This window comes from Panthera uncia (genome assembly GCF_023721935.1).
Source record: "Panthera uncia isolate 11264 chromosome E2 unlocalized genomic scaffold, Puncia_PCG_1.0 HiC_scaffold_20, whole genome shotgun sequence".
Taxonomy (NCBI): Eukaryota; Metazoa; Chordata; class Mammalia; order Carnivora; family Felidae; genus Panthera; species Panthera uncia.
The window spans coordinates 25,086,687-25,113,033 of record NW_026057589.1 but is presented as its reverse complement, the minus strand read 5'-3'; the positions used below and the strand labels follow the sequence as shown (position 1 = coordinate 25,113,033).

The following is a 26,347-nucleotide window of genomic DNA, read 5'->3' as shown; positions in this document are numbered from 1 at the left end:
CTGTCGCGGGGGGTCTGAGACTTAGCTTTATGAAAGCAGAGCCTGACAAGTGACACAAGATGACACAGGACAGCACCCCCGGGAGCCCTGGGAAACAAAGGATTCTTAAGCAAGACAAAAACTAAAAGACACGACACACTCAGGAAGGAGACGCCAGCACGGGGGCCGGACCAGTAGCAGTCTGTGCCCCGTCGCCTGGCACAGCCTTCACTGTGACCCCGCCTCCCAGGTCGGTGACAGCCCTCCCTTCCGCGCACCCACACCCACGAACACGCGTGGCCGATGCCCAGCACGGCATCCCTGGGTGTAGGTCCTGACTAGGACTTATTGGCCAAAACGGAAGATCCCTGGTTGGAGAAGCAAACCAGAACTCAGGACAGCCGCGAGGCGGCAGGTGAGCAGGGCAGACTCGGGGCCCGAGCGCCCTTCTGGGTCCTTCTTCACCAGGGGAGCGGGGAGTATGAGCATGGCGTGTACCCGCCGTGTCCGTGAGAGCAGCAGCTCGCTGTGGGAGCGCCGGGGGCCAGAGACCCAGGCAAAGAGGGAGCCCCTCACACGGGTGACGGGGGCCGGCGGTGTGCTAAGCGCACAGGAACCCGGCACGCGCACGGCACGCGTCACCAGTTCACACTATCATTGGTCTCCAAAGCACGGTTTCTAAAGGCCTCTCAACACCCACCGTCGGGCGCGCCTCACGACCGGCAGCCTCCATCACTGCCCTCCCGCCTTACCAATAACGCCCCAGTGGACGTCTGCACACCCGTCTCTGCCCATTCTCCTCATTTCCTTGGACAGATTCGCAGAAACACTCCTGACACGATCCCAGCTGCAGGAGGGGAAGTACCAGCCTCATGGCGGCGAGTACCAAGCGTTCAGAAGCTTTACCAATTTGGTGAAGGAGTAAATCTCGGTCTCTGTACTTTCCTCTTTCGTCGCTACGAAGTGAGACCGTATTTTGTGTATTTTTACGGCCAACCGCCCTTCTCTGCTGTGATCCGCCCATCGCCTTCGCTGGCTCCCCCCGCCCCAGGGCTGCCTGGGCTCAGGGAGCGATCCTCTGGGGGGCACGGCTCTGGAGAGGACCCCTGTGTACCCCGATGCCCGTCAGGGCCCCTCCATCGCCCTGCTGCTGAGTCGCTGTATTGTCGGTCCCCAGGAATGACGTCGCGTGCTCGCTGGGGAAGAAGGCAAGAACCCGCTGGTATTCTGGTGGATTTGCTCAGGGCACTTGCTTCCCACGCCCTAACGACCTTCAACCAACGCGTTAATGTGTTCTTAGCACGCACGGTTTGTGAGGTCACTTCCTAACACTAAACAGCATATGATGAAGTATTTTTTAAAGTCAGGCCGTTTTTGTTTCCTTATGTTCAGTTACCAGTGTCTTTAACACAAAACTGCTCAGGGGGAAGCATCAAAGGCAGCAGGAAGCATGAGGCCTGCCTAGCTCTGTCCCCATGTCCATTCTACGTCCCCAACTCGATGTCCCCAACTCCGTGTCCTCAGCTCCACCCAGTGTCCTCGCCTCCGTCCCGTGTCCTCAGCTGTGTCCTCTGTCCTCTGCTCCAACAGTAAGTTAACATAAAGGCCTGAGGGCACCTGGCTCCTGGGGTATCACCTCCCCCTGCCCGGGCCAGCGCTGGTGCCCACGCGCGATGGTTTCTGAGCCCACGTGGTGGCGCTCCGGCGGGACGAGAGCCAGGAGGGGTCACTGTGACTGCCAGAAGAGTTTCCCAGGAGACCCTGGATCTCCTCCCCGAGGGGCAGCCACGACCCTTGTAGGGAGCTTGTAGGCTTGTAGGGAGCTCCCCGCGCACCTGGGGAAGGAGGCAGGGCCTGGGCAGGGATGGCCGGCGACCTCTCTCCTCTCCTCCACGGCGGACTCGGCCCTTCCCCGTGCAGCCGCCAGCAGCGGCTCCCCAGCAGCCCTCCAGAACCCCACGGCAGGAGGGGCCGGCCAGGGAAAGGGTTAAGTTTCATTTATCCTGATTTCTATTTAATATCATGCTCTCCCCGCAGGAGCCGGCAGCTGTGAGCTGATTGCGCCCGCTCGTTATGCAGCCTGTATCGCTAATGGCCTGTGACAAAGGCACACGGCTTCCAGGCCTCACCCCCGAGAGCCAATTAAACACACACACTCCCTTCCTGTTTGCAGCGCATTACAATGAAATTAAACTGAATTTCAAAATCATTTTCTCCTAAAGACATCTCTTTACAATAATTAATGCAGGCTATCCCTTTTCAACGCAAAGATTCATCAGCGGCAGGGACTGGGTGCTTTCACGCTGAGTGCCCACACTGTGCACGCGGCCACCGGTGCCCAGGGAGCTGCCACCGGCAAAGTCCACGGGGCTTGGGCTCCCGGGTTTTCAGAGAAAAAAGCATCTGTGGCTTTTTACCTGAACTTAAAAATAAAAGAAGACGGCCATAAAGCAAGTAAGGGACCATGCAGAGGGCTACAGACAACAAGATTGGCTCAAAATAAGCATTTCTTACACAATGCATTTGAAAGACAATGACACGGAGAGGTTTGCTGCTATGAGACTGGCTTGTGTGAACGTGGTGTCCACAAAGGGACACCACGCAGGTGCGAGCTAACGTGCTGACCACGTCCTGTCGTGGAGACAGGAGGTTCCGAAACAGGTGATCAGGGTTCCTGGGTCCTGACCCCTGAGCCCTCTGCTGACCTGCCAGGGTTCTCAGGGCCCGGCCTTGCTCCGAAGGCTGACAGACGTCCCCTCTACAAACCCTTCACAACCATCTGCACACCTGCTTTCTCTGCCCGGCACAGAGGGAAAGGGGAGCCTGGACGCCTCCACCCGTGGCCGCTGGGATGTCGCTTTTGCAGGCAAGCGACAGAACCACGGAAGCTGCAGGACCAGCAAGTCTGGACCCACGTGCCGCCTGGCCAGTGGGACAGGAAGGGGACACCTCCACGTTCCCCCCCCCCCCCCCCCGATCCTCCCTCTGTCCCTTCAAACCAAACCCCCATCTGACGGGCCCACACGGCACCCCGAGACTGTCAGGGTCTACGTGGGTCCCCGCTCTGCCGCTCGGTGACCCCAGGCCCACGACAGCAGCAGATCAGAGTGGACACGTGATCCTGCCGTCCACAGATCCACGCTGACACGAGCCCGGTGAGGTGCCCGCACGAATGCCAGCCACAGGCACACACTGTGGGGCCACGAGGCTCAGGGCCACAGCCACTGTTCTAAGAGGTGCACGGTGACCCCAAGGCACCCTGCTCCAGCTGCCTGCCGTCTCTCCTCGGCTCTGCTCCCCACAGGAGAGCACGGAATGAGGCAGATTTCTGCTTACGGGGCCGCGTATGGTGATATGTGAAAACAGGCCTTTCTTTTTGGAAAACAGTGTCTTGAGATTCTTATGAAATGATGCATTCTCAGCACAGAACTTTTACAAATACAGACAAACAAGAAGGAAAGGAGAAACCACCCGGAAGCGGACCATGCACACGTTCTAAGTGAGCACACACAGAAGTGAGTTGCTGTAGTTGCAAACCTAGCGTTCACAAGGTCTGCTGGGACCAAGGAGGGGAGGCGGGGGGCGGAGGGGACAGAAAGGGCGAGGACAGCGGAGGGGCCAGGGCGGGGGCACGGAGCTTGAGCAGGCTCCAGGTCCCGCTGGGGGTGGGGGCCCCCACATCAAGGCAGCACCACAATCCACCCAGGCACGTGGGGAGAACAACGTACAATGACCCGGATGGAAAAGGAAGCACATAGTATCGGAAGGACCTAGGATCCTGCGTGGGGGGAGGGGGGACGAGAAGATTTACAAAGCAGGGGGGCTTGGGGAAGGTGGGAGGGAGGGGCGAGGAGGGTGTCTGACACTCAGGGGGCTCCTGACCCACGGCACGCGGCAGGACCACCAGGCCTCATTGCTGTCCTCATTTCAGAGGTTGGTGGGCTCTGGGGGCAGGTGGGGACACAGCCTCGAAGATGGGGTGTCCCCTTCCCTCCGGCCCCCCTCCTACCTGTCTTGAACCAGCCGTCGCAGGTGAAGGCATTTCTGGTTTCTTCTGGTTTGTCCCAGTATTCACGGAACACGGATGGCCCCCTGACCAAGAGCTCTCCTTCCTTCTCCGTGAACCCTGGGGTCACCTACAGCACGGGAGAGAAACGCATACCTCAGAGCACACACCTCGCAGTGTGGGGCTCCCCCTGCCTCCCTCGTGACCCCTGGAGACACGCACCCTTCCAAAATTAGACATTTTGTTGGAAATGATTGAAAAATGCATCTTTCTTGTTTCGTTGTTTTTAAATGTTTACTTGAGAGAGCGGGAGAGGAAAAAAGCGGGTGAATGCATGTGTACAAGTGGGAGAGGGGCGGAGAGGGAGAGAGAATCCCAAGCAGACTCTTCACTTTCAGCACAGAGCCTGACACGGGGCTCAATCCCATGAACCGTGAGATCATGACCCGGGCCGAGATCATGACCTGAGCTGAGAACGAGCATCAGGCGCTTAAGCAGCTGAGCCCCCGGGTGCCCTGAGAAATGCACCGCTCAGTCCCAGAGCCCAGGCAGACGGCGCCGTGCGGGGAGCTGAGGCACCGCGTTCGTCCTACAAAGCCCCGTCCTCTAGTGGAGGACGTGAGTCACTGACCCAGGTCTCAGTCGGAGCCTGGCTGGGTTTGAGCCGCCTGTCCACTTGTAAAAGCTGTGATCCCGGCACCTGATGAAACTCCCGTCTTCAGGGTGCTTCCTGGAGAAAGCACACACACAGGACGTGTGTGTGAGGAGGCGTGCGTGGCCGGCTTGCGCTCCGGGGCGGCAGCAGGAGCTGGGTCCTGGCAGCTCCCGCGGGGCCTCCGCTCGGTTAGAAGGAGGCTGAGCGGAGAGCCAACCGAGAAAGGCTGGCTCGCGAGCAGGCCCCAGGTGTCCAGGAGAGGGCGCGCCCGGATCACGTGGCCCTGGGAAGCAGGGGGCTCTCTCCGTTGTGACCACAGCGCAGGGCAGGAGGGAGACTGGGTTTTGTAAGAAGCTGAGAGGCTCTCCGTGAAGCCAGAAGACCGTGCAGAGGACGAGCACGTCAAGAGGCCCCGTGGGAAGCTGTCAGTGGACCCAGGAGAGGTGACTGAACCGAGGCCAGTGCTGTGCTTTGACTTATCAACTCCCACCTGGAATGAACTTATTCTGGGGAAGAACCATCCCTCTCTAAAAAAAAAAAAACTCAGAGACCCCTTTAAAAGAGGCTGTAAAACTGTCTGACTCGTTTGTCTGAGGCCTGGACAGAATGGAATTCCAAGAACGACGCAGCAGCTGTCTACTGACTCCTGAGCCCCCTTCCCACAGACACAGCAACCCCACCCCAAGGGGACAGGGCTCCACGTGCAGGGCCCAGCCGAGCGCCTGCCATCTAGCCTGCTTGCAGGAGGCAGCGTTTGTCTTTCAGCTGAACCAGAGACTTGATTTGAATTTCACCCATTTTTCCACTGCTGCCCTCTATCTGGTTCCACTGCCAAGGTCAGACTGGCCACAGGGCGGCGAGGCAAAGGCCCCGAAAATAAACAGGCAGGCACCCAACCCCAGAGAAGGCTGGCGCTGGATGACTGAAGCTAACTGGGTAACAGTAAAACAATAAAAAAGTCAGCATTCTCCACTGGAAATAAACAAGGCCCAGAGTCTCATAACATAATACTCTTGCGTCCTGGGCGCAAGATTACTCAGCACGTGAAGAGCCAGCAAAATGTCAACTCTTCTGGAAAAAGGCCATCTGTGCAGGACAAGGCCGGGCGGCACAGATGTTAAGCGCCCCTAACGAAGACTTTAAGACAGACATCATAAACGTGCTCCAAACGGAAGGGCAAACACTCTACAAGTACATGGAAAAACTGAAAGCCCCGGGAGAGAAAAGTTCTAAAGCAAAACCAAAAGGAAATTTTAGAATTGGAAAGCACGGTAACAGCAGTAAAAAAAATTCACTGGATGGGCTCAGTAACAGCATGGGGGTCACAAAGCAAAGTCTGAGAACTTGAAGACCGGTCAGTAGAACTGGCCCACCCCATCTGAGCAACAGGAAAAACCGGCCCTACCCTACTCCCTGCCGTAAGGGCCCGCATTCCTGCTACCGGATTCCCAGGAGACGAGCAGCGAGCAGCCAGAGGGGTCGTGGGTAAAATCTGCCTGAAAAGTCTCAAGTCTGGTGAAACCCGCAGATTCAAGCAGCTCAGCGGACCCCCAAAAGGACAAACCCAAAGAAACGCCAGCTCAGACACATCACGATCCAAGCACTGCAGGCCAAGGATAAAGGAAAAGCCTGGCAGTGGCCAGAGCGGATTCGCGCCTCCGACGACCACCACCTTCTCAGCAGAAGCCGCGGAGGCCAGAGAAGCGGGACAGCACCGTCCAAGCATCAGCCCGGAACCCCAGGTCCAGTGAGAGTAACGTTACGGATGGAAGAAGGGACAAAGACACTCTTAGATAAAAAACAAGACAACCTGGGGCGCCTGGGTGGCGCAGTCGGTTAAGCGTCCGACTTCAGCCAGGTCACGATCTCGCGGTCCGTGAGTTCGAGCCCCGCGTCAGGCTCTGGGCTGATGGCTCGGAGCCTGGAGCCTGTTTCCGATTCTGTGTCTCCCTCTCTCTCTGCCCCTCCCCCGTTCATGCTCTGTCTCTCTCTGTCCCAAAAATAAATTAAAAACGTTGAAAAAAAAAATTAAAAAAAAAACAAAAAACAAGACAACCTGCGGCCGGCAGGTCTGAATTAAAAGAATTGCCAGAGATCATTCTTCAGACAGAAGGGAAACGATGCCAGAAGAAAACAGGGAAGCTCAGAAATGAAATAAAAGCATCAGAATTGGTAAGTACCTGGGTGAAGAAAACTGACTATTCTGTTCCTCATGAGGTTTTGCAGTTTTGAGCGCTGAAAGCAAACATTATAATCTTGCCTAATGGAGTTTATTACCTCTGTAGATGTTACACACGACAATGGTGTTTGCTGAACACAGAAAAGGCAAAGGGACCCGTATGTGGTGACAAAGATTCTTTACTTGACCAGACTTTAGTCAGGCTCCCAAAATTTATCATAGGCCCACCTGTGCCCTTCCTGTAAAATCTAGGTTTTTTTTTTAATTTTTTAAGAAATCTTTGTTTATTTTTGAGAGAGAGAGAGAGCATGAGCAGGGGAGGGACACAGAATATGAAGCGGGCTCCAGGCTCCGAGCTGTCAGCACAGAGCATGATGTGGGGCTTGAACTCACGGACCTCGAGACCATGACGTGAGCCGAAGTTGGACGCTCAACCGACTGAGCCACCCAGGTGCCCCTGTAAGATCCAGTTTTAACAAAACCCTGCTGTTTGAGTTTAGCAAGAGTCCCCGCTCTGATACCTGGTCAGCCTCACCTCTGGTATCACCCCCAGGTGACATCTGATCACCCGGCCTGCCCTCAGCAAAGATCCCGTCGATCCCTGCTGCTTGCAAGAACATGTGCACAGACCACACTGCACTCAGAGCTGAGCCCGACCTCTCCTCCGCACTGAAAAGCCCCACCGCAGGGGGCCCTACACTTATCCCACTGTCCTGGATGAAGTCTGCCCTGCCATTTTTAACAAGCGTCACTGAGCATTTTTCTCTTTGACCGTGGTAGGGATTCTACATTCTTCTGGGAGTGTTAAGTGTGGAGTCTAAGTAGATTCCAAAAAGGGAAGTATATATGTTATAGTCCCCAGAATAACTACTAAAAAGCTGCACAAAGGCAGATAGTCAAAAACTCAACAGGTAAATTACAACGGGCTGCTAAAACACGGGTCCAAAGAGCGCAGTGAAAGGGAAGCGGGGCAAGGAGAAACTGGGCAAACAGACAGCGAGCAAACAGCACATGGTGGTGGGTGGGGGTGGCTGGCGTTCACTCGTTTCCATAATCAAATTCAACGTCAGTGCTCTCAGCACGCCAATTAAAAGACTGTCAGGTGGACGGGAGAAGCCATACGCGATCCAACCGCACACCACCTCTACGACACTCACTTCAAGGACAGTGACACGGGCAGGTTAGAAGCAAGGGCGTGGGACCATACAACCACATAAACACCAATCACAACAAACCGAGCAGCTGTATTAACACGAGACAAAATGAACTTGGAAGAAAGAACGTTACATACGAGCGGTATCACAAGATGACACAGTGGCCAAGTCACCAAGGAGACGTATCAATTATCAACGCGTATTCACCAAGTGACAGACTTCCCAAATACATCAGCAAACACCAGAAAGCAGAAACGGACTATTACGGAGGAGAGTTCACACCCCTCCTTAGCGACAGAACCGGCCGGACACCCAGCACAGACCTGAGGAGCTGAGCACCCCGACCACGGGGGCTGGACCCGCACGCGCTGTGGCCGGAAGCAGCAGCATGCGTGTCCACCACCAGGCCACGTTCTGGGGCACGCGATACGCCTTCACAAAGTTAAAACAACTGGAATCGTATCCAGTATGCTGACTGCAAGGGAATTAAACTAAAAATGAGGAACCGAAAGATAATAGCCTGCAAACACTTGGAAAATAAACAACATACTTCTAAATGATCCATGAGTCATGGAAGTCTTAAGAGAAACTAGAAAATCAGAAAATATTTTGAACTGAACGAAATGACAACACATAAAAATCGGGGGGATAGGTAAAGCTTCAGCAGTGCTTGCTGGGAGATTTGCATGAGCAAACTCATGAATCAGGAAGGAGAAAAGGTCCCAAACTGACAACCTAACGTTTCACCTTAAGAAACTGTAAAAAGTGTAAAACGCAAGCTAGAAGAAACGATGAGGATAAGAACGAGAAACCAATTAAAATGAAAAGAGAAAAGCAACAGAGAAAACTCAATGAATCCAAAAACAAGTTCTTTCAGAAAAGACCAATAAAACGGATGAACTTGTAGCAAGAATAACAAAGAACAAAGAAGGAGAAGGCACAAATTATCCACAAGAGTAACAAGAATACTTCAGGTTATGCAGACACGGAAAGGTTCGTAAGGGGTTGCCACGGAAAACGCTATGCATAGAATTCAACAACTTAAATGGACCAATTTCTCAAAAAACATAATCTGCCAAAACTCACCCAAGATGCATTAGATGACCCGAACAGTCCTATCTATAACTGTTAAAGAAACTGAATTAATGGTTAACGTCTTCCAAAAAAGAAGCCTCCGGGCCCAGATGGTTTCACTGGTAAATTCTATCTAAATAAATATATAATACCAATTACATGCAGTCTCTCCTTGAAAACAGAAGAGGAGGGAATAACTCCCAACTCACTTTATGACACTGGTATTACCCTGACACCCAAACATGACAAAAAAAAAGCACAATGAAGGGAAACTACAGATGCAAAACCCCTCAGCAAAATGCTCACAGATCCAATCCAGCACCATATAAAATAAATGATATACCATATGCAAGGGGGTTGGTCCTGGGAGTTCAAGGCTGGTTTGATATTAGAAAATCAACCAATGTCGGACACCTGGTGGCTGAGTCGGTTAAGCATCTGACTTCAGCTCAGGTCATGATCTCACAGTTCGTGGGTCCCACGTGCGGCCCTGTGTTGACAGCTCGGAGCCTGGAGCCGGCTTCAGATTCTGTGTCTCCCCGTCTCTCTGCCCCTCCCCTGCTCATGCTCTGATTCTCTCTCTCTCAAAATTAAATAAACATTAAAAAAAATAGGAAAAAAATAAATGTAGTGGGACATGTAAAGGATCAGTGAGCTAGAACACACACACACCAAGAAGACCTAAATGAATGCAGAGGCATACCATGTTCATGGATCAGAAGACTTGTCATAGTGAGGATGTTAATTTTCACCAAACTGATCTACAGATTTAGGTGCAATCTTGATCAAGATCCCCAAAGGATTTTTTAATACATACAAACGACCTAGTTGTAAAGCTGGTATGGCAAGCAAAATAGTACCAATAACTAAAACAGCTCTGAACAAGAATAAACTTGGTGGCATAAGGCTATAGTTCTGAGACTCACCATAAAGCGACAGTAGCAAGACTGGTGTTGGCAGAGAAACAGATACACAGTTCAAGGGAGAAGAGCATACAACCTCTGTATAGACCAGCTCAGATATGTACCACCCCTCATGGGTTCAATACCATAAAGACACACATATCTACCAGTCCTAATTTTCCTACAGATTTGCCAGGGGGTCTCTGGACTACGGAAAGCAAGTACCAAGTAACTAAAATAGGCCATCATTTTCTTTATGCAAAAAAAAAAAAAAAATTTTTTTTTCATTGCTTTAGGGAAAGAGGGAAAACGAACCACCAACTTGAAGCTCTAAATACACATGCACCCATTACACAGTGGTTTATGTGATACTGACTCATCAGACAGACTTTGGGACAAAGGAGTCAACTTAATTTTGGTCACTGACATTTATAAGTTTTAGAGACAAGGGTATGAAGGCTTATCAAGGGTGAAGATAGGGGGCCGCCTGGGTGGCTCAGCTGGCTAAGCGTCCGACTTCAGCTCAGGTCATGATCTCACAGCTTGTGGGTTCGAGACCCACGTCGGGCTCTGAGCTGACAGCTCAGAGCCTGGAACCTGCTTCTGACTCTGTGTCTCCTTCTCTCTGCCCCTCCCCGCCCCCACCTTGCGCTCTTTCTCTCTCTCAAAAACAAATAAACATCAAAAATTAAAAAAAAGTGAAGATAAGCCAGGAGAAGGGGAACACTGATGACAATATTATCACAGAGAAATAAATGATCTAAAATAGTGCGTAACAATAAATGTTACCTTAGGCTACATTCCATCACCTGGATCACTGGGTCACAAGTGGGACCAGAGCCCTGCAGGGGTTTCTGCTGTGATTCCTTAGACCTACTCAGAGTTAACACCCCACATCTGCTGGGACGAGTTCAGAGGTAGGCAGGCGATCAGCAAGGCCCACACCTGGTGTTCTGGGGGCCCCAGCTGTTCCCAAGGATACGCGGGTGCAGGTTGGATGGGGCACACCCCCAGACTTGCGTGCCCAGCAGTCACACACAATGCTGCTTCATGCTGCAGCCAAAAGCCTGGGCTGTTTTCATGGGGACTCTCGTCTTCGTCTTCAGAGGACTCACGTGTAGGACTGTCATGTGACCGAGGGCATGGGCACCCACGCAGAGGTACCACTCCGCTTACCACAAGCGGCCATACTAGAGAACCGCCAGCACTGGAATGAAGCCTTCCCCGTCTGAAAGCAGCCTGAATGTCTTTCTCTGGCAGCGGCAGGTGCTAGAAAGCCCCCAGGTACAAGCCGGGACACCTGCCCAAGTTCACAGTGAGGGATCTGCTCTAACCTTCTGTGGAGAAAAGCCTGCTGGAGTAAGAGGCAGGAATGCAGGCAGGTAGGCTATGGGCCAAGGAGGCCGGTGAGGGCGGGTGGGACCCATGGTAGGGCCCCTGAAGGTCCCCAGGTCCCTCCTTGGCTGTGGGCTCCCACCGTGTCCCGATGGACGGCTGTGTCACTCAGTGCCGCCCACTGCTTGGGGCTGGAAGGATCTGGGTATGCACGCGGGGACGGGCTCAAGGCAGGAAGGAGTGGCTGCTCGCCTTCCGTGGCTTGAGCGTGCCCTTCAAGGGCACGTGGGGCCAGCGTTGGTGCAGGCGGGGGGAGAGAGGCACAGGGCAGCTAAGGGCTGGCAGACACTCATCCGGCCCATCCATCCTGCCCATCAGGCGCCGCTGGCCTTCCCGTGAAGATTCCCAGTTTGGGGTATGGCCACCTCCTTCCTGGCCCTCGACACAGAGTTGGTAAGCCCACTGCATCCACGAGGCAGGGGACACGTGGCAGATGATGGTCTGTCTGTCAGAGGGGAGTGCCTCTGCGGGGACAGCCTGGTCACCCCACCCCCCACTGAAGGGCCAGAGCACGAGCAGGCCCTCCGGCTCTCCGCCCCCAGTCCTCGCCCTGCCGCGGGTCGCATTCAACCGTCGGTGGCACACAGCAGCGACAGATGGCAGGGACAGGCGGGGGCGGGGGAAGGAGCGGGAGGGGAGCCCAGGAGAGGCTGGTGGCCGTCAGGAGGACAGGCGGCCGAGCAGGCTGCTGTCCAGAGCGACAGCCCGCATATGGACAAACAACAAGATAATTAATTTTTAAGGGGAAACGAGGGAAGCAGAGCTCGCTGCCACCGCCCTGCGCCAGCCGGAACACCACACGCGGTGTCTCCGCGTCCTCGGCGAGAGACGACGTTTCGTGTGCAGGCCAGCGTGTCACATACAGCCGGGAAGCCGCTTGTCTGCTGCCGGACCTCACTGGTGCTGGCCGGTGCTTGGCGCTCTTGAAAGTGAGCACTTGGAAAACGAACAGATGCCGCGCGACGTGCGTGTAGGGTTAAAGGCGACGCCGGCTGGGCGGCCGCGGCACGTGGAAGATGCACCACAGCAAACAAAGCTGCCGGTCCTCCAGGCAGGTGCCGCCTTGACCGCGGCCCGGCAGCCAGGCGAGACAGACACCGAGAAGACGGAGCCGCTTCCTGTGCATCCAAGAAGCGTCCGGGCAGGGGAGCCCGAGGTCCTGCCAGACAAAGCTGCAGGCTTGGGAAGCGCCAGCTCAGAGCTGCGGACGGCGGGACGCTTGGGTGCCCCCGGGCTTCCGGCCGCGTCAGCAAGCAGCCACAGCCGGGGCGGCCCGCGACGGGGAGACGAGGACACACGCTGAGGACCGGCAGCGAGAGCCCAGACGGTGCCCCGGCAGACGCGACGAGGCCGGCACTCACAGGCCCGGGCACGTGAGCCGCCCTCTGGAGCCGTCAGGGCCTTCTCAGACACGGGCACCACCCGGCTGCCACGGCCACCGAGCGTCACAGGCGTGCGCCCCTCCCCGCCTTGCTCCGGGCCCGTGAGAGCAAACACGGAACCTTCCCGCCATCTGGGAAGCACGGCTCGGCCCCGCTGTTCCCTGCTCCTGTCTTGCCCAGGGCTCCCCTGTGCGGCGCAGAGACCCTGGCGCCCCCTGCCCCCCCGGGCCACTCACGCCTCATTCCCGGTGCTGGGTTCTGGCCAGAGAGGCGGCAAGGACCGTCAGGCTGCACAGGCCCCGGGAACGCCGCGACTGGGAGCCGGGCGACGTGCCGAGGGCTGACCCTCCCCACGGGGGCCCAGGGGCGGGGTCTTCTCGGCTAAACGGAACACCTACTTCTTCACTGTGAACACGTTCGTAGCACTACACCTAAACCACCAGCTCCACCCGCTTGCTTGACCGTCTCCTCGACCTCTCACTCCAGACACGGAAACTGAGGCCACGGGGCAAGGTCACAGGGCAAGGCCTGGCACAGGTACGGAGCCGGGAGCCACCTCTCCGGGGACAGAAGCTGACACGTGGGTCCAGTAGAGATCAGTCACACGGACGTCTAGCATGGGCTTCGGCTATAGAGAAGGTGATTTCCTTTTACATCAAGGTTCCAGTCCCACCAACCCTCAACTTTCCTGTGGTTTCTACTCACCGACGATCAGATTTGCAGCTACTAGAAACTTCACTGAAATAAGACAGTAAGTAGTATCCCCTTCCTCACCCTGGTCAACCTAGAGTAACAGCCAAGCCACCACTGATTCCAGCGGTTGGCGGCAGCCTTCGTCCTCGGGGCTCCGTGAGCTGCCCGTGGTGGCCTCGCAAGGAACCGGCCGCACCCAGCCTGGGTTTACTGAGTGGAGACAGGGCCCCGCCAGCACGGCGCTTTTAACCAGAGGCTGCCTCCAACAACCCGTTTTAACAAGGGCTGTCCAGAGGCTGTCACGACCCACAGTGGATGGAGGGTCAGTGCCTGAGGAGGCGGGCAGAGTCTGGAGGTCGGGGCCCAGCTGGGCCTTGGTCCTGCTCTGCACACCGTCCATGGGGCATGGTGCCCGGAAACACCGGTGGGGGCCCTCGGGAAACACCAGCCTGAACCTGTGTCGGGGCCCCAAGGAAGAGACCTCCAACCTCTGGCCTGCTGGGCGGTCCTGGCCGGGGGACACCCGTGTGCCACCGGCTGAGCACCGAGCAGTGGCCCACCTTTGTCTCCTTCTCATTTCCTTCCGCGTGGAGCACGTAGGGATAGCCGTCCTTCTTGGGGTTTTCTGAGACAATGCGCACCTCCACACCTGGCAGCGGGGTCCCCACGGAACCTGCAAAGACAGAGAAGGAGAGGGCTGCACGCCTGGACGTCCTGCACAGAAGACAGTAGACGCCAGAGCGGAGGGGACCCAGTCACCTTAGGGAGGCGCTCGACACCCGGGCCGAAGGCTGGGGCTGCCACCACCTCCCCCTCCGGCACCTAGTTCTGCTGTAAGGGCACAGGCGCCGGTGGCCTGTCCCCGGGGTCACCACAGGGCACCTGTGTGCAGAAGGCCCAGGAGGGACGAAGCAGGCAGGGAAGCCTGTCACCCGCTTTCTGCTTCATTTATTAGGCACCCATGGTTTGCTCGGTGTGTTCCGGAGCACGGGGGCAGCGGCCTGCCCCCACGTGAAGGACCGTTGTGGCGGAGGTCCCGAGACCAAACGCTCAGCGTCTGTGAGGACTCGCGTCCACTGGAATCAGTGAGGGATTGTCACGGGACAGACACCCGGGAGGCCAACTCTGAAACTCTACGTCCGCACAGGATTCTGGGATCCTGGCCTCGTTTTGCCAGAATGACGCTGTACTATCCTCGCGGCCCGCCCGTCTCTGCATCTCAGGTCCTGGTGGGCGAGGCCAGGGCGGTGTCCCTGATTGGCGGGGTGCATCCGGACCAGGTCCCCTCTGGCCCTTCGCGTTCTTGTTTTGCTTCCAAAGATTTTAAAAATCAAAGTTAAATCGGTACAAGATACAATCACTCGTCACGAAGCGCACAACTCAGTGGCCTTATGCACACGCGTGACGTGGGGCAACCGTAACCGCCACGTGGCTCCAGAACTTGCAGTCACCGGGCGGAAACCAGAGGCGTCAGCGGTCACGCGTTCTCCCCCACCCCCACAACCGTGCAGCGGCTGCCTCGGCGGGTCTGCCCCTTCCGGACACTCCTACGAGGACCTGAGACGCGGGTCCTCCCCAGTCCTGCTAGCGGCGCACGTGCACGGAGCCCGCGGCCGCGCAGGCAACAGGACTCTCGAGACGCCACACGGGAAGCGAGGGAGTCTCCTCCCCAGTGTGAGACACGGATACCAGACACAAGAAGCAGCCTCTGAACCCAGCCCCTCCGGCCCCCTCCTCCCGGCGCTGGGCTTGGCATCCCCTGGGCGCAGTGGAGACCACACGCAGTCTAGACGCACTTGCCAGGGGACCTCGAGGTCACCTTTTCTAGACTAAATGGCCCCTTTCCCTTAGACTGTGGCAGTGACAAGTTTAACTCTGTTGCGTAGACTGTCCTTTCCTGGGCCTCCCGGCCTAGAGAGGTTGACGGGCCGGCGGCTCACAGAACTCGGCAAACACGGCGCTTTCTGGCACCACCGTACCACAGAGGGCAGGACTCGGGCAGCAGGTGGAAAAGGCGCCCGGGAGGAGCGGTCTCTGTGCCCCGTGCCCTCCACGGCACCACCCGCCGGCACCGTATGGGAGCACCGACCGGACACGCGCTTCTTACCAGAAGGGGGTCCGTCCTCCTCTCTGAGAAACGCCAGCGCCCCCCGTCCTCCTCCCCAGCTTTCAATCCACTGGTTTCTCCTTGGAACATTTTTTAAAAGGAGAAAGCTGTCCTCCTCGGCTCCCCCTGCCCCTCTCTGCTCTTTTCTCCCTCTGAACGGCGAGTGCTGCCAGCCGTTGGGATTTGTAACGGACGAGCCAACGGAATCTTGATTCATTACAGCGTCGCAGACACGACAATACAGCTAAAACCTCCAGGCAGGGACGACCCTGGTTTCAGAGGCCTGACGTCCCGCAGGATGAGGTCCACACAGAGAAGACGCAGTTCGGGGCGGGGGGAGGGGTCAGCAATGGAGCCTGACCCGTGTCTGTCCCACCCCAGCTGGCCTGGCCGGGCGGACCACAGGCAGCCACCAGCCCACACCCTCGGGGTCGCCTCCCCCCCCTCCTCCCCCCCCCCCCCCCGGGACACAGTCATAAAATGCAGTCTTTAAAACGGTCGTCAGCTCTCCCCAGATAACCGCAATTGGCCCGTGGCTCCGTCCGGAGTCTGGGGAGGGCGGCCAGTCCGCGGCCGTCCCGAGAGAAGGGGGACAGGCTGGTAAGGCTGGAGCTGCCCTCAGCGCTCCCCCGAGCCCGCTGCAGGAGCCGCTGGCGCCTCTGATCTCCACCGCCAATTAGAGTGTGATGAGGCCCAGCGGCGCCTGGCCGTGAATTATTCATCTCGCTTCGTGGTACCGTGAGGGCCACGGAGAAGGAACAACCGGAAGACCCGACCCGGAGCCTGACTCTCAGCAAACAAGCCTCTTGCAAGGCTGGCCTCGCCCTGGGCGCCCACGTCGGGGTGTGAGAACCTGCAAAAACGGATCCTGGCGGTCCCCGGACCCACGGAGAGCGCCACACTCGGAGGCCACACAGGCAGCAGAGAGGGAGGGCCGGCCCGGGGCGACCCCGAGCCGGGAGCAGGTACGGGGGTCCCCGAGTGTGACGCGAGCCCAGCCCAGGCATCAAGACGCGCAGACAAGACCGGAAGGTGCCCAGGACGCCCTGTCAACCTGGTTTCTCCAGAAACGACGCCACTTTACTTTTTTCCAAAGCAAACAGGATCGCACCCGCCTGCTGGAGGCCTGCGCTACAGAAAAAGGTCACAGGTATTTGATTCAAAGGTAAGACGAGCGACGAGGCCCCTGAGGCCTGGAGGAGAGCTGCAGCCGTGACTGAAGATTCCAGAATTTCTGCCCAATAAATCTTTCAGAACCTTTGGGATCCCCCTTCCGCAGAGGGGGCCGGAAACGGCCAGGGCAGCTGGGCACGCTTGCGTGACCTCTGTCCAGGGCGGCTGCTCTCCCTGCTCACCTGAGGACCCTGCCCCCCCACCCCCCCCACCCCATCTGCGGTGAGCCCCACGCGGGGCCTCCCTCGTGCACTCCATCCGGTCCTGGCTCCTGGTCTTGGCTCTTGGCCTTGTGTCTGCTCTTATAATTAAGGCCCAGAAGGCTCTCTGTGCATCTCTGTGCCCCTCTCTCTGCCTCCCAACCGGGCCGTGCTGCTGCACTCCCGACAAAGCGGGTGTCCTAGTGCAATGGCACAAACACCTGCTCCGTGGCACAGCGGGTGTGCAACCCTGCCGCCCCCCCAGCCTCGGGGTCCTGGTCTGTCAATGGGTAAGAGCGCCCCAGCGCCAGGAGCCGCTCTGGACACGGTGTGGCAGCTTCTCAGGCAGTCAAGTGCTCATCTGCCTTCGGACCCCACGACGCCCCTCTGGAGACTCTCCCACGAGGCATATGTTCGCACGGCACCTGCACACGGACGTTTATGACAGCCCTACTGGTAACTGGCCCAAACCAGACACAGCCCAGCGTCCTTCGGCTGGCGAAGCGGTAGCAAACAGCGGCTGGTCTGCCCCGTGGAAGTCCGCTCGGCGTGGGAAAGGACATGTGTCCATGTGGATGCCACACCCCGCGAAGGGACCCAAAAGGCCACGTCCTGTAGGACATTCCAGAAAAAGCACAGAGACGAGGTGCATGCCTGCCTGGCCTGGGGTGGGGGGGGGGGGGTGCCGAGCACGCACAAGGGGAGGGTCTGCGGCATCGGACGTTTCTGTGTCTCGAGTGTGATGGGGGCTACATGGTTAGGTGTGTTTCCAAGACTCACAGACTGAACGTGGACACGGTGAGTTTTATCGTACGTGCGAGACACATGCACGTGTGGATATAATCACAGACACAGAAGTGTTTGGTCTTATTTCTAAATGGGATCCCTTTCATGTTGTGGACACCATGGAGGGGGTGCCTTGTGAGGACGGGGAGGGAGCTGAGAACAGAAACGGGGCACATTCACTTCCCGGGCTTGGGCTCTGCTGTGGACTCCTTGCTAAGGACCCAGGACGTGAAAGTCTGAGCTGAAGTCGGAGTGGGGCGCCGGAGAAAAGGCTGGACTTAGGAACGGTCATCCAGACAGATAGAGGGCTCCCTCACCCCTGCCCCTATACCCTGCGTGGTTCCTGGATGGGACGCTCTGGCCAGCGGCAAGCCTGGTCTGCGCGGAAGTGGCAGGGGGACAGGCCCCAGCCACCTGGCCAACACCCCAAGAGAGTTCTCCGGCCCAGCAGGGCAGCGCGCTCCCCAGACTGGCCCCCCCCCCGCCCCCCGAGGGCTCGGGGCGCAGGGAGGGAGAGGACGCGGCTGGTGGGTACCTGGCGTGCGAGCCGTGGTCAGGGGGTTGGACAGGGCCATGCCGATCTCCGTCATCCCATACCGCTCCAGCAAAGTGTGGCCGGTGACCCTTTGCCACTTCTCCAGCACAGGCAGGGGCAGGGCAGCGGACCCCGAAACCATCAACCTGCCAGCACGAAGGGGACAGTCTTAGGGACCGCAAGTGGACACACACAGCTCTTCACTCGCCGCCACTGCCCTACAGTTCAGGACGCGAGCGGGAGTTGCGGGCTAAATTCTAAGTCTGTTTTTTGAAACGAATTTGTTGGGTGTATCTTAGGGTGCAAACGAGTCTTCCAAAGGAATGGGTAATCGAGGTAAAAAAATAACTTTAGGGCCTTTGAAGGCATTCTTTGCAAGCCATACGCTATTTATGAACCAGCCCAAACCTCAGCAGAGGTAGTAAGGCTTTGGTTTGGGAGAAACTGCTTCCAGGTCAGAGGGCGAGAGGCCGCCGGAAGCACACGGCCCACGGGTGGGCACTGCTGTAGCCGGCTGGCTCGTGGAGGGGAGAGTCGCTCAGGCAGCCCCCGGGCACTCCTGTCCCCGCCACAAAGCTGGTTCTGTTTCTAGTTCACGAGGTGAGCTCACGAGGACCTGCCCCACCACGAGCCCAAGCCGGTGAGGCCTTGGGGCCTCTGCCTCTCGGAAATCACCCTGGTTTCCTCTCTCTGATCCCACGCTTGCCCTTGGCTCTTTAGGTCTGGGGAACATGTACGACTGATGCCGCTCTTGTCCTGGGGGCCAGATGCCTCGTGAGGGGGCTGGGGAGGCGGGAGGCAGGCAACACCGGATGGGGAGCAAAGCAATGGGGGAGGGGGCAGAATCACGGCCATGTCGGATATTGGCTCGGATGATCCGGAATTCTCTCCAGGAAGCACAGTGGACGACCCTCCTGTGCTCCTCCTAAGAAGCGGGAACCGGGGGCGTGGAGCGGGGTGGAAGCCACAGGGACACGCGCACAGATTTCAAGGTCAGGCTTGCGCAGCAGCTCACTCGGTGTTCCGATGAGTGGCTGTGCTGGCCTCATGTAGCCACACTCGGGTGACGTGTGTCTGCCGGTCCTGTGAAAACTCACGGACTCTCAGGACGCCCACTGCAGCGACAAGCAGGGAGAAGTGTGTGGTGTCTGCAGGTGCACGAGACAGAGCGGAAGAAGCCTCACGCCGCCGAAGGGCCCAGAAGATCCTGCGTGTCTCTGTCAGGAAGCGTGTTTGTCCAGGGATGTGGGAGGGCGGGGGTGGGGGTGCTCCGGAGGGGGGGGCGCTCAGGGCCAGAGCTAGAGGACCACGGCCGAGAGAGACGATGGGGGGCTGCGAGGAGCCATGCTGACGAGGGGTCAGAGTGGATGGGGCAGCCCTCTTCCTTCAGACTGGACCACCAGACAGACAGACAGGCCGGCAGAGAGACAGATGCAGCTGGACAGACACGCAGTGAGATACAATACGGACGGACGTGCGGAAAATACAAATGGCTAGATGTAGACTTTACAGGAGAGGGAAAGCGCTGCCTCCTAAAACCTAGAACTGTTTTACTGGAAGTAAGTTGTATGTGTGACCTTTCAGACTTTCTGGGTAGGAGAGGGGACTGTTTTCACTTACCTAATTTTCTCCTCACAGACCGCACGTACAAAATCCTGGACGTGAGGCTGAGTGAAATGTTTGTCATAATAATCCATCAACTTGGCATATATTGTAGGCACCGCCATAAATATGTTAATTCGTGGAGCTTCAGAACTTAAGAGCTTTTCCCAAACCTCAAAAGGAAAAAGGAGGGATACGGCAAAAACGTGAGAAACCACACACACACACACACACACACACACACACACACACACGCTCAGACGCGTGCCATCTGCTTCCAGAACAGTTTTCTTCGTGGAGACCGCTCCTTTCCTTTGGCTCTGAGGGGCCCGTAAGCGGCTCCCGTCACTTTCACGGGGTGACACAGCCTCTGGCCACTCCGTGGACCTGCTGTGCCAGCGACACTGGTGTCCGCTGCAGGGTGACCTGTGGGGGACAGCAAGTCGCGAGAGGGGGCGCGGCTCCGGCGTCGGCCCGGCGTCAGCAGCGGCGGGGCACCTCACGCCCTCCCGAGGGGCAGCGGTGAGCCCCGGGTCAGCACAGGGCCTGTCGCCAACAGAGGTGGTGAATGCGCCACCGTCCCGGCTCATCGGGAAGGCACGTGCATTCTGTGTCACTCGGCAACAGACGCGTCTTGCTTTCGTACAAAAGCGCTTCACGTGTCGCCTAGCCCTGGAGGCAGCTGGGGCAGCACACTCCCTCCGCGGCTCCCCCCCCCCGACGGTGCTGCCGCGTCAGCCCCGGTCATGGGGGGGTGGGGGTGGCGCAGAGCTCACGGCACTGGGCCCCCGGTGCCCCGGACACATGCGGACCTCGGCCCACGGCATTCGAGGGCCTGGCACCTCACACGCTGCCCCTTGACTGGGCTCTCAGGGGAAACAATACTGTTCCTTTACAGACAATGATGGGCACCCCCACGTGACAAAGCATGTAAGGCAACAGGAAGATGTGACCCATAATTAGGAAAAAAAATGTCTTTGAGCAGAGCCTCAAAGATCCAGATGTTGGAATTATCAGACCGGGAACAGGAAGCGATTACAACAAACAGGCTACAGAATTTTGAAGAAAAGGTGAACAAAACAAGAGAAAATCAAGGATCTCATCGGGAATGTGGAAATACAAAAAAGAACCATCACAAAACCAGGAGACATACTGTCCAAAGTCACGAGTTCCCCGGACAGACTCAGACACGGATAGGAAGGCACAGAAGGACAGAAGCAGTCGGGCACAGGCCGGTGGCAAAGGTCTACACTGAAAGTGACAGGACAGGACAGGAGACAGAGCAGTGCGGGCGACGCACGGGCGGCCGAGGAAACGGCGGCCGGCAGCCGCAGCACTGACGAGACGGCGGTCCTCTGCCACCTGGCCGCAGTGTCACCACGTCCCCCGGGGCCCCAGGCCCCTGGCTGCATTCACGTGGGAGGGTAAGGACCCAGCAGAGCCGAAACAACTGTGACAAGGGAGAGCAAGCGTGGACGACTCACAGCTCTCAACTCCCCACCTGCTCTAAAGCAACGGTGGCCAACGCAGCATGCTTCTGGTCCAAGCTCAGACCCCCAGATACGGGCCGACCAGAGCCCGGAAACAGACCGCCACGCACGGCCAAGTGGGTGTTGGCAAGGGAGCCCCCCTTCAGCCGGGGAGAGGTCATCTTTCTAGAGGACAGTGCTAGGACAACTGAACACGTACCCATAAAGGATGAATCTGAGACCCTCACCGCGCACAAAAATTAACCCAGAGTGAACCAGAGACCTAAATGCATGAGCTCAAACCACAAAACTTCTGGAAAAAAATCTTCGTGATCTTGGTTGGGCAAAGATTTCTCAGCGGTCACACCACAAGTGTGATCTATGAAATGAACAGATACGACGGATTTCACCAAAACACGTGTTTCAGAAGATACCATTAAGGCAAGGAAAAGACAAGCCAGACCGGGAGGAAATGTTTGCAAACCATCCATCTGATAAAAGACTTACATCCAGAACATATGAAGAACGCTTACGACTCAGTAAGATAAACAACCCAATTTAAGGGGCAAAAAACCTAAACAGACGGCTCACCGAAGACACAGGGGTGCAAATAAACCGTGAAACATCGCTCCACCTGACTAGTCAGCAAGGAAATGCAGATCGGAACCTCGAGGGATCTCGCTGCACATCCTCCACCGTGAGGACAGCGGTCACTTAGAACAAGGCTGGTGAGGATATGGAGAAACCGAGGTCCCCGCACACTCGGGTGAAAACGTAAACCAGGAAAGAACGGATCTGGAAAACAGGTTGGCGGTTTCGGAAAACACAAAACGTAAACCCGCGCTGCGATGTGGCGATCCTGTCCCTGCAGATCCCTGTAAGGCAAACGGAGACAGGGCCACACAAGGGTCTGCGTGCGAACGTTCCCGGCGGCGCCGCTCCCACCGGGCAAAACTACGAGTCTCCCACGAGCCCGACGGACGGTTCGGGGGCGAGCGGAGCACGCGCGGCCGCACGACGGGGGCCGCTGACCCCCGCGCTGCAACGTGGATGGAGCGGCGACGCTGTGCGCAGTGACAGAAGCCAGACACGGGACACTGCGGGCGGTAGGACTCCCCGTGCGTGCGGCGTCCAGGAAGGGGAATGCGCGGGGACGGCGGTGGACGGCGGTCACCGCGTGGGAGCAGGGGTTGAGACAAAGCCCGAGAATCCACATTTATGAAGACTCCCTGAATCATTTACGGTGGCGACTTGCATGGTGTGAACAACGCGTCGACAGCCGCAGGAAAGACGCGACACAGTTCAGGGAAACGAGCTGGGAGGCTCACGAGCCGGCGGGGGGGGCAGGGGGAGCACCCCACAAGGGAAGGCCGGGTCATCACTGTGCAAGTTATGGACTCCGGACTGTTTAAAGCAGCACGGGTGCATTGGAGGAAAGAAAAGACTGACAGGACTGCGAGCCCGGACACAGGAACGATCAAGAGAACAGAACAAAAGCGCCAACTGCCGACATCAGAGTTAAAGGAGACACCACCTCAGAGCCCAGGCACCCCGGAAGGACAGGGAGAGAAGCACGAACTACTTCATGCCAATGCATTTCACAATTTTAATGAGGCACAATTTCTTCTGGAAACAAAAATGGGGTACCCGAGTGGTTCAGTTGGTTGAGTGCCTGACCTTTTTTTTTTTTTTTTTTTTCTGTTTTTTTAATTTTGAGAGAGAGAGAGAGAGAGAGAGAGAGAATGGGAGCAGGGGAGGGGCAGAGAGAGAGGGAGACATAGAATCTGAAGTAGGCTCCAGGCTCTGAGCTGTCAGGGCAGAAACCGACATGGGGCTCAAACCCACAAGCTGTGAGATCATGACCTGAGCCAAAGTCAAATGCTTAATCGACGGAGCCACTCAGGTGCCCTGAGGGCCTGACTCTTGATTTCGGCTCAGGTCACGATCCCAGGGTCGTGGTATGGAGCCCCATGTCGGGCTCTGTGTTAAGCGTGGAGCCTGCTTGTGATTTTCTCTCTCTGTCCCTCCCCCCCACACCCCCCTGGCCACACTGTCTCTCTCTCAGAAATAGAAAATAAGCACAAGTAAAATAAACACAAAAACTTGCCAAAACTGACACAAGAAACAAAACAGGAACCCTTAGAAGTCTTGAATCCGTTAAAGAAACGGAACCCTTCGTTAAAAGCCTTCCTGGAGAGGTCTGGCCTGGATGGCTGCCGTGGTGAGTTTGAGCAAACCTCATGGGAGGGACAGCCGCGGCCTTACGTCAACCTGCCCGGTGGGGGAGAGGCCCTTCCCGAGGGGAGCACGGCCCGACACAGACGCCCAGCGAGGACACCCCCAGAGGGCTACAGACCTGCCTTCCTCATCAACACAGATGCAAAAGCCTTAACAGAACGTCAGTAAATCAAACCTAGCAACACATAAAAAGACAGCACATCCCGACCACGGGAAGTCTGGGCCGCAAGGTTAGGAAGCTAGAAACGTGAAAACCTTTGATCAGCATAACTAGCCTTGTTGGCAGATTAAAGGGAGAAAGAGATAATAAGCAAATCAAGGGGGAAGAGGCTGTGTGATCATCGCAATAGGGAAGACACCTGTGATACCCTGTCCCCTCTAAGAGAAGAAGTTTCCACAGACAGGGACGCGACAGGGACGTCCTCAGCTGGTAAACGGCATCTACAAACCCAGCAGCTGGCATCACACTGAACCGGGAACCGTCAACGCTTTCCTCGAGACCGTGAGTCAAGGACGTCCACGACGGTCACCACTTCCAGACCAGAGTTACAGAAGTAAAAATTGTCTGTATCACAAGACAGTGTTAAAAAAGACACTGTTTGTGAAACACCAGATTGGGGAAAGGTTCATAGTGTGTAATTCTGACCAAGGCCTTCTACCCAGATTGTATAAAGAAGACCTACAAGTCAATAGTAAAAAAACACCTCAAAGAGATTTTGAATGGCCAACAACATATGAAAAAGTGCTCAGGAGAAATACGAATTTTATAACGAAAACAGGGTGGTGCTGTGCACGCAGGAAGGTGGCTGAAATGCAAAAACCTGGACAACTGTGCTGTGCTGCCCTCCTCACTGCCGACAAAAGCAGGGAGCAGAAGCCACGGTTCGGCAGTTCCTCCTGAAGTCAAACGCACACGACGTCCTGACCCAGCAGTCCTACCCTGGGGTATGTACCCCAAGGAAAGGAAAATCTGTCCCTGCAGGAAGTTCCATGACGATGTCCTGGCAGCTTTACTCGTAAAGCCGAAGTGGAAAGCACCCAATGTCCCCCAACAGGAGAAGGGAGGGACAGCAGCAGAGAAGGGATGAGCCACTGTCACGTGAACAGACACATCTCAAGAATGGTCAGGGACGGCAGTGAGACACAGTCTCTGTGCCCCCATCACTCGTGAGGCTCAGGAGGCCAACTGCCCTAGAGCAGGACGACAGAAGAGGTGGCCGCGTCCGGGGTTGGGGGGGCGGAAGGGGGCACGGCCAGCCTCGCAGGGCAGGGACGGCGGGCCTCGCACACGCACACTCACCTCAACGCGGCGAAATACACACTATCTGGGCATCACACCTCGACAGAAGGAAGCGAAAACACACACACGGGCACAAACCCAACCCTCTCGCTGCAACGGCTGAGAGCCACACGACCGCGACGCCAATGTGCGCGAGGACACGGAGCCACCCGCACGCCTTGCCGGTGGCAGTAAGCGCCCTTCCACTCGTGTGTCCGTGGCAGGTCACGGCCGAGAGACACGTCCACAGAAAGAGCCTTACGAGACTGTCCTCAGCAGCCTGACTCACAATGTCCTCGGACTGGAAACCATGTCCTTCGATGGCAGCACGGGTAAGCAGTGGGACCCAACACGGTGACACAAGAGGCCAAGGGAGCCTGAGGGCAGCACAGGAATGAACCTGAGCACGGTGCGACGGGCTGAAACGTCAAGTCCGTTCTAGCGAGTCCGTTCAGGGCAGCCGTGCGGCCAGGGGTGGGGGGAGCAGGGCGGAGAGAGAGGAAGGGAAGGGCCTGGGTCAGAGCCCCGCCGGGAAGAGGCGTGTGCATGCCAGGACCATTGCTCGACCGTCCAGACGGGTCTGTCTGTCTAGAAAGTGGGCGGGGCCTCAGCCATCTCAGAGCTGCAGACTCTCTGTTCACTCAACACCACCAAGGACCCTGCGGCTCAGAAACAACACAAACGGATGAAGGGCAGAGGCCGAGAGCCTCAGGGGAGGAACACGCCGTAAGGACGGGCACACGGGAGGCCCGACAACGAGGCCCCAGCTGGACCTCCCGCTGCGGAACGAAGGAGAGCCGGTGCGGTTGGCTGAGCCACGGACCCCAACGTCCGATTCTTAATCAACATGGATACGTCACCTCGCGTGGCAAGAGGGGCTCTGTACCTGCGGTTAAAGCTTTTGAGAAGGGAGGGTACCCTGGACACGCAGGTGGCCCGATGTGACCACGGGGTCCACGTGAGGCAGGCAGAGCCCGGGGCGAGGTGGCCACGAGCCAAGGGCACAGTGCCGCCCGATGCTGGAAGAAGCCAGGACCAGCCTGTCCCGAAGCCCGCAGATGGCAGCCACCCTGCGCGCACCCCGACATCACCCTAGAAGACTCATCGTGGACTTCTGACTTGGGAACCGTGAGGGATCTGTGTGTTGCCGTCAGCCCCCTGCCCCGCCCCGCTCTGTAATCCTTTGTTACGGCAGCAACGCAGAACTCACACAGCCACAGGGTCTCACTGCAAAGCAAGGCGCCCCCGGTCCCCGGGTGCCCAGATCCAGTCATGCCCGCAGCCTGTCCCCCGCTTACCAGCTCTGCGCTGAACTCAGGCAGCATCACACAGGTGGCGCCCACCCAGAGGGGACACAGCAGCTTGTTGACCACGCCGTGCACGTGGTGGAGCGGGAGACTGTGGAGGATCACGTCGTCCTTAGTCCACGCCCACTTGTGGACCAGCCCCGTCACCTGTGGGACGAAGGCACGGCCTCAGATGGGAAGGAAGCCACCAGGCTGGGGCAGGGAGGAGAGGGGAGGGGATGGGAGGAGGGGA

The 26,347-nt window shown here is 57.2% G+C and overlaps 1 protein-coding gene across 2 annotated transcripts in view; it reads right to left on the bottom strand.

The window, feature by feature from the left end:
• The window catches only part of ACSF3 (acyl-CoA synthetase family member 3), a 49,890-nt gene that overhangs the window by 11,060 nt on the left and 12,483 nt on the right, over positions 1 to 26,347 (bottom strand). For both annotated transcript variants that reach the window (XM_049622801.1, XM_049622802.1), the window contains 5 exons: positions 26,107 to 26,262; positions 19,841 to 19,995; positions 18,221 to 18,366; positions 13,980 to 14,092; positions 3,989 to 4,115 (listed from right to left, as the gene is read on the bottom strand). In XM_049622801.1, the coding sequence (XP_049478758.1) occupies positions 3,989 to 4,115; positions 13,980 to 14,092; positions 18,221 to 18,366; positions 19,841 to 19,995; positions 26,107 to 26,262 (697 nt within the window). The remainder of the gene's footprint in view (positions 1 to 3,988; positions 4,116 to 13,979; positions 14,093 to 18,220; positions 18,367 to 19,840; positions 19,996 to 26,106; positions 26,263 to 26,347) is intronic.